General features: G+C 48.3%; 1 protein-coding gene across 1 annotated transcript; it reads left to right on the forward strand.

Annotated features, from left to right (window-relative positions):
• The first annotated feature begins 6,463 nt into the window (after window positions 1-6,463).
• Window positions 6,464-7,459, forward strand: Znf660 (zinc finger protein 660). The gene has a single exon (XM_013030211.1). The coding sequence runs from the start codon at window positions 6,464-6,466 to the stop codon at window positions 7,457-7,459; it is 996 nt and encodes a 331-aa protein (XP_012885665.1).
• Window positions 7,460-8,518: the final 1,059 nt, after the last annotated feature.

Consider the following 8,518-nt stretch of genomic DNA (forward strand, 5'->3'; position numbering starts at 1 on the left):
CACTTGAGCTACAGCGCCACTTCCGGTTTTCTGGTGGTTTATTGGAGATAAGAGTCTCATGGTCTTTCCTGCCCGGGCTGGCTTTGAACCACGATCCTCTGATCTCAGCCTCCTGAGTAGCTAGGATTGCAGGCATGAGCCACCAGTGGCCAGCTTGGGTCCAGTTTTTTTGATAGATAGGCAACTGATCATTTCCAGGGTCCCAGCTGCTGTGTCAAAACCCCTTTTGCTACCCCCTTATGCTCATCCACATAGAGGTAGAAAGGCTTAGAGACGTCCAGCAGACCCAGAGCCAGGGTGGACAGCAGGGTTGTTTTTAGTCTTTGAAATGCCTGCTCTGCTTTTTCTGTCCATTGGAAAGGTGGTTTTTTTCTGTGGTCATCTCATATAGGGGTTTGGCCAACTCCACAAATCCCGGGATCCATAAGCAGTAAAAGCTGGTGGACCCCAGGAATTCCTTTACCCATCACGGGGAGTCGGGTCACGGTATTTTAAGAACAGTCTCTTTTCTTGCCTCAGTCAGCCAATGCTGCCCCTCTTTTAGAAGGTACCCCAAATATGTCACTTCTGATCTACAGATTTGGGCTTTCTTGGTGGATGCCTGGTACCCCAGATTACCCAAAGTCTGGAGTAAGTCCTCCATTCGCTGAGTGCACTCTTCCTGAGTCTCTGCAGCTATAAGCAAATCATCCACGTATTGTAGTAAAGTCAAGCCAGGGTGGCTTTCCCAAAACTCATCCAAGTCCTCATGTAAAGCTTCATCCAAGAGGGTTGGTGAGTTTTTGAAGCCTTGGGGAAGTCGTGTCCAAGTCAGCTGACGGTTAATATCGTTTTCTGCATCTGTCCATTCAAACATGAAGAGATCCTGGCTTTTGGGTGCCAAGGGCAGGCTGAAGAATGCATCCTTGAGATCCAGGACAGTGTACCAGGTCCTGTACTGAGGGCACTCAAGAGAGTGTAGGGGTTAGGCACTATAGAGTGAATGTCCATGACCTTCTTATTTACTTCCCTTAAGTTCTATATTGGCCTGTACTTATTGGAGTTGGGCTTCCAGACTGTAACAGTGGGGTGTTCCAGGCAGATCGGCAGGGGCGTAGCACCTCCTGCTCTAATAGCCTCCAAATGTGGGGTGTTAATCCCACTCGGGCCTCCTTGGTCATGGGGTATTGGTGGACCCTGACCGGATCAGCCCCTGGTTTTAGCTCAATAAAGAGGGCCAGGCCCATCCCTCTAGTTTCGGCCCGAGCCCCGGGGTACCTGCTCAGCCAGTAATTGATGTCTGTGTCTGGAGGTTGCAGTTGGTGGTGAAGGTGGTATTCATCCTCTAAAGCCAAAGTCAGCATAGGAAATGGCTGACCTCGTGAGTCTTTACTCGAGGGCCACCGGGGTGAAAATGAATTTGTGCCCCTATCTTGGTCAACAGATCTCGATCCAGAAGGGGGTAGGGAATGACTAAAAATGAGTCACTCTCCCATTCCCAAGGTCAACAGTTCTTTTCGTGGTCCACGGGTATCTCTTTACTCTGGTAACTCGTTGTACCCATGCAGCATCGTCAGAAACCTTTCCACTAAGCTCAATCAAGGCTGAATGCTGAGCCCCCACGTCAACTAGAAAGTCTACCGGAGTCCCCTCCACCTTAAGAGTTACCCCGGGTTCGGAGAGGGGAGCCCCGAACCCCGTTGCCCCTAGTCTTCATTCAGGGGTGCGACCATTAACATTGGTCTGGGGGGGCACTGTCTGGATCTCTGTTCTTTTCTTTTGGGACATTCTTTAGCCCAATGTCCGGTCTCACAGCAAAAGGTGCACTGGTTTGGCCCTAGTCCTCGGCCTCTGCCTCCTACCTGTCTCTGGGGTCTTGTTGGTAGCCCGTACTTGCTTTTCTTCCAGAGCATCTCTATTATTGTATACTTTTGGGTCTATTCTCACTAAGTCCTGAATATTCTTACCCTCCAAGTCCTCAAGCTTTTGTAGTTTCCTTTTAATATCTGGGGCTGCCTGGTTAACAAAGGACATGACTACTGCAGCCTGATTTTCGGGGGCACCTGGATCCATGGGGGTGTACTGTCTAAAGGGGGACTCATTCCTTTCCTGCATTATTGAAGATACTTTGGCCAAATTAGTGGGCTTGCAAGCAGCTGCCCGGAGATCCGCCATTAGAGTCTGGCGATAGACCCGAAGCCTCTCCCTACCTGTAGCCATATTGTAATCCCAATTGTCTGGAGGGCCTGGTCAAGGGGAAGGAAGCATTAATTAGATCAGGATTAAGGGTGAGCTGCCCGTTATCTCCTGGGACTAGTTTCTGGGCCTCTGCCTGGATCCTCTCTCTTTCGTCAGTGGTAAACAGGATCCGGAGCAACTGCTGGCAGTCATCCTAGGTAGGCTGGTGAGTAAACATTACACTATCTAAAAGAGTAATCAAATCTTTAGGGTTCTCTGAAAATTTTGCATTTTGGGACTTCCAATGATATAAAGCACTGGTGGAAAAGGGCCAGTATTGGAGTCTCGGGTTCCCTTTGCCATCGGGTGGTCTGATCTCCTGAAGCGGCAAGGTTATGGTCGAGTCCAGAGGATGCGGACTGGCAGTTCTAAGGGTGCGACCTCGCATCCTCCCGGCAGGGCCCTCTAAGTCTTCCCCTCTATCTCCCCCCCCCACCCTGCTGCCACTGTTGCCTCCTTGGGGGCCAGAGGCGCTGCCGGGGACTGCGGGGTAGGGTTAAGTGGGGGTGGAGTATTGAGGAAGAGGAGATTCGGATCTTCATCCATCAGAACAGGAGGAGGCGCTGATGGACTAGGCACCTGTGGGCCTTTTAGGGTCAATATGGTGGATGGGCCAGGAGTGGGGAACAGGAAGGGGGATATCCACCTGCGGAGGGTGGGGAGTTTCTACCAGATCTTCCCACACCAGGATATAAGGAATCTGATCTGGGTGTCCCCGTTTTCCAGGCAAAAATATTTGATGCTTTACCTTCTGAGTGATTGGCAGGTTAAAGGTGCCCTCTGGGGGCCATCCAATCTCAACAGCCGGCCATTCTGACCGACAAAGAGTGATCAACTTGCCTTTCTTGATTTCCAAACTCAAATTGTGGGCCCTGTCTTTAGCATCCTTAAAATGATTAGTCAGGAGAGCCAAGGGAGTACTCTGGTCCTGCCCCATTTCAAAGTGAAAAAGGGCCCAGCCCAAGGAGGAAACTGCTGAAAGGAATAGGCACCTGAGAAGGAATTGATAAAGTCGGCGCTGGCTCGGGTTGGGGATTCCAGCGCACAGAAAGAGGTCTTCTGGGGAATAAATCGACTCTTCATGTCGTCCTGGAATTCCAAAAGGATTAAATAAAGCGGGAGAGTGGCTGGGTTGAAAGAAGCCACTGGCCACCCGTTTTGGGGGACTCCAGGATGCCCTTTGATCTGAAAATAAAAGTAAGATGAACAAAGAAAAAGAGGCACTGAATCAGAACGACAAATACAGACAAGACAGGGACAGCATGTGCGCCGAGACTCGAGTTCGAATCCACCCTTTACCCGCAGTGGCGGAGGCCGGAGCATCCCCACCAGGGAGGTGGCTTCCCCTAAGGGTCCGGAGAACGTCTTCCACCGGCCCACTGGTGACCTTATAGGTTTCTTGCCAGTCACAAAACCCTACTTGCTAATCAAACACAAAACATTTCACATGAAGCAGCTGCACCCCTACTTACCAGCCGGCTAGACGACTTGCTGATCAGGCATCTGGGTGAGCTTCTGGAGGGGGGCATCCCGGATGAGCCCCCAGATGAACTACCAGATTTCAGATGCCCCCTCACAGACCACCAGAGACCATGAGCAATGCAAACAGCAAAGAGTCGTTTATCACAAGCTTGAGCTTGGTCCTCCGTGCACTCAGTAACCGGTGACACTAAAAGACCCTGAGCACAAAATCAGCATAGCTTTTATAGTATTGAGCAAACAAGTTCACAAGTTCAGGGGGTTTCCACACAAGCAGTTACATGATTGGTTAAAAATTGCATAGTATTGAGGTTTGCGTCCACCCTGACCACACTTCTCTTTTTCTGATGGAACACTTGGGCAATTGCTCTGTTTCTTAAGGGTGTGCAGGGTTGGTAGCAACTTGAGGTTTTTTTTTTTTCTCTTTTGGGGTTAATTTAAGGGCAGCACAGCTACAGGTTGGTGGGGTTAATCTCACAATGGAGTTACTTTAGCTCTTTAGTCCTTTAGCGTTTGCTCAAGGACTAGCACTCTACCACTTGAGCCACAGAGCCAATTGCAGTTTTTTCCTATGATCAGTTGGAGGTAGGTCTCTCTCATGGACTTTCCTGCCTCGGCTGGCTTCAAACTGCATTCCACAAATCTCAGCCTCCTGAGCAGCTGGAATTACAGGCATGAGCCACGGCGCCCATCCACAATTCTTAAGGACAAGAAATTAGAATGGATATTGTCTGAATATCTGCTTAGAGTTGAGACCTAAGAGAACTCATCATTCGTATCTGTCAACAGCAATTCTCGACTGTACTAGGAGCTTCCTCATTGAATCTAAAGAGGAAACCAGGCAAAATGAGCTGAGTAGATCCTTTGGAGTGAAGTTGCTGCCATACAAATCATCTTTGCTGAACAGGTGAGAGTTAGACTGTGAAATTAGTCTTGAGACAGGACTCCTACTTGCTAAAGGATGAGGGGTCAAGGACTGAAAGCAAATATTTCTCATTCCTTGGATGAGCCACTGGTGCCCAGCTTCATTGTACAAGTTATACATAAATCAGAAATACCAGGTTGTAGATCATAAGTCTATAAATGAATTTTTTTAGTCTGTTATGGGGCTTGAACTCAGGACCTGGCTGCTGTCCCTGAGCTTCAGTGTGTTTGAGGCTAGCACTCTACCACTTGGGCCACAGCACCACTTCTGGATTTTTTTTTGTCAGTGGTGGGGCTTGAACTTTGGGCCTGGGCGTTGTCCCTCAGCTCTTCAGCTCAAGGCAAGCACTCTGCCACTTGAGCTACAGCGCCACTTCTGGTTTTCTGGTGGTTTATTGGAGATAGGAGTCTCACGGTCTCTCCTGCCCGGGCTGGCTTTGAACCACGATTCTCAGATCTCAGCTTCCTGAGTAGCTAGGATTACAGGTGTGAGCCACCAGCTCCCGGCTCACTTCTGGATTTTGAGTGGTTAATTGGAGAGAAAAGTCTCATGGGGACTTTTTTGCCCTGCTTGGCTTCAAACTGTGATCCTATTAAATTTTTATTAATCACTTTTAAAATAATGTGGATAGCCAGACATCAGTAGCTCACAGCATCCAGGTCCAGAGTTCAAGCCCCACAAATGACATAAATAAATAATGAGGAGGAGGGCTGGGAATGTGGCTTAGTGGTAGAGTGCTTGCCTAGTATGCATGAAGCCCTAGGTTTGATTCTACAGTACCACATAAGCCTGAAGTGGTGCTGTGGCTCTAGTGGTAGAGTGCTACCCTTGAGCAAAAGAAGCTCAGATACAGTGCCCAGGCCCTGAGAATACACAGGGGCAAACCAAGGTGGTTTAGCTGTACCTAGAGGGTTTCTAGAATTCTTAGCTCATATTCTAAGACAGAATGTGCTTGCTCTTCTATAGAACAATTTTGAGTGTCTATTAGGTGCCAGCCACTATATCACTCCAAATAAGAAAATAGATCAGCTAGCCAGGCACTGGTGGCTCACGTCTGTATTCCTAGCTACTCTGGAGTCTGAGATTTGAGCTTGGTGGTTCAAAGCTAGCCCAGGCAGGAAAGTCCATGAGGCACTTATGTCGAATGAACTACCAGAAAAACAGAAGTGGAGCTGTGACTCAAAGTGGTAGAGCCTTAACTTTGAGCAAAAAAAGCCCAGGGACAGTGCCCAGGCCCTGACTTCAAGCTGTTGACGACAGAAAGAGAAAGAGAGAGAGAGAGAGAGAGAGAGAGAACGAAAGAGAGAAAGAAAGAAAGCCAACTCAACTACAAGCCAAACTCATCTGGAGATTAGTCATTTCACATAGTAGAGGCCAGATTATAGTTGATTTTTTTTTGTTTTGGGGCATGGGGCTTGAACTCTGGGCCTGGGCACTGTCCCTCAGCTCTTCAGCTCAAGGTGAGCACTCTACCACTTGAGCCATAGTGCCACTTCCAGTTTTCTGGTAGTTTATTGGAGATCAGAGTCTTGGGGATTTTCCTGCCTGGGCTGGCTTTGAACCATGATCTTCAGATCTCAGCCTCCTGAGTAGCTAAGATTACAGGCATGAACCACCAATGGTGACATGTACAACATCTATTTTTTTTTTCAGTTAAACGGTCAAGCTGGGGTTGAGGAGGTATTGACACTATTCCTGAAAGACGAAACCAAACCAAACCATCCTCACACCGTATTCTTGCAAGAATTCCACAGACGTGATGCTCAGGATGCCACCATTATCAACAGCTCCTCTGAAAAAAAAATAATAATAATAAAAGAGCATCCTTTTCATCAGGTAACAATGAGGAGAAAGACAAGAAATTTCCAATACCCTGTGATGAAAGACAAAACCATCCTCACAGAAGGGAATGATCCAGAACCTGAAGGAGATGGTAGCCAGCACCAGGGTCCTCTAACAAAGGAGAAAGTTCAAGTTGATAAGAGACAGTATGTGTGTGCGGAATGTGGCAAACCCTTCAGTCAGAGTGCCAACCTTACTGTGCATGAACGAATCCACACTGGTGAGAAACCGTACAAGTGCAGGGAGTGTGGCAAAGCTTTCAGTCACAGCTCCAACCTAGTAGTGCATCAGAGAATTCACAGTGGACTCAAACCCTACAGGTGCAGCGAGTGTGGCAAATCATTCAGCGGGAAGTCCCACCTTATCCGACACCAAGAAGTCCACAGTGAAGAGAGAACTTACGCATGCAAGGAGTGTGGGAAAACTTTCAGTCGGAGCTCAGGACTTATTTCCCACCACAGGGTGCACACTGGAGAGAAGCCTTACAGTTGTCTTGAGTGTGGGAAAGCCTTTAGCCGGAGTTCCAACCTCAGTCAACATCACAGAATGCACCAAGGGAAAAAGGTGTACCAGTGTAAGGAGTGTGGGCGATCGTGTGGTTCCCACACCAAGATTCTAGATCATCAGAGACTTCACAGCGGGGAAAAGCCCTACGAATGCAATGAGTGTGGGAAAGCCTTCATCTTAAAGAAGATGCTTCAAGAACACCAGCGACTCCATCGCCGAGAGAAACCTTACACCTGTAACGAGTGTGGCAAAGCCTTTACTTCCAATCGCAATCTTCTGGACCATCGGAGAGTTCACACTGGAGAGAAGCCTTACAGCTGTAATGAATGTGGGAAATCTTTCCGACAGACTTCCCAAGTTATTCTCCATTTGAGGACCCACACGAAGGAGAAGCCTTACAAGTGTGAGCTCTGTGGGAAAGCCTACCGTTACAGCTCGCAGCTTTTTCAACATCAGAGAAAACATAGCAAGGACATAGAAGTCTCCTAATCAACCAATTGTCAACCATACAGCTAACTGCTTCTTTTCTGAAAAGTAGTTTTGTGCCGGGTGCCAATGGCTCACGCCTGTCATCCTAGCTACTCAGGAGGCTGAGATCTGAGGATTGGGATTCAAGGCCAGCCCAGGAAGGAAAGTCCATGAGATTTTTACCTCCAATAAGCTACCAGAAAGCCAAAAGTGGCGCTGTGGCTCAACTGGTAGAGCGCTGGCCTTGAGCTGAAGAGCTGAGGGACAGCACTCAGGCCGAGAGTTCCAGCCCCACCACTGACCAAACAAAAAAAAAAGAATCTATGCAGGGAAAATATGTACACAAAGGTGAACAAAAGGAATGATAGTCCTGCTGGCGTTGATATAACGGAAAGGAAAAAAAGCCAAATGATTTTCCAACAGTACTGGGTTAACTGAATGATTGTCTATTCTGTCTCTCTGTCCCTATTGTGCTGGTCCTGGAAGCTTGAACTCAGGGCCTGGGCTCCACCCCTAAACTTTTTTGCTAGAGCCCTGTCCCTTGAACCTCAGCTCTACTTCCTGCTTTTTGTGGTTCACTGGAGATGAGAATCTCAGAGACTTTCCTGCCTATGTCTGGCATCACACTGTGATCCTCACATCTCAGCTGCCTGAATAGCTAGCATTACAGGTGTGAGCCACCTGTAATTGGTGGCTGATTGGCTATTCTTTTTCTTTTCCTTAGCCTGGGCTTAAACTCACTGGGGACTATTCTACCACTTGAGCCACAGCGCAACTTTCAGCTTTTTCTGAGTAGTTTATTGGAGATAAGAGTCCCTCAGACTTTTCTGCCCTGGCTGGCTTCAAACCTAGATCCTCAGATCTCAGCCTCCTGAGGAGCTAGGGGGACAGGTGCGAATCACTGGCACTTTGCTTGATTGTGTATTCTTAATAATGTTTCTGCAACCATTGTAAAGAGAAAAAAAATGTTGGTCCTGGGGCTTGAACTCTGGGCCTGGGCGCTGTCCCTCAGCTCTTCAGCTCAAGACAAGTGCTCTACCACTTAAGCCACAGCGCCACTTCCAGTTTTCTAGTGGTTTA

Source organism: Dipodomys ordii, unplaced genomic scaffold, assembly GCF_000151885.1.
Source record: "Dipodomys ordii isolate 6190 unplaced genomic scaffold, Dord_2.0 Scaffold128, whole genome shotgun sequence".
Lineage (NCBI taxonomy): Eukaryota > Metazoa > Chordata > Mammalia > Rodentia > Heteromyidae > Dipodomys > Dipodomys ordii.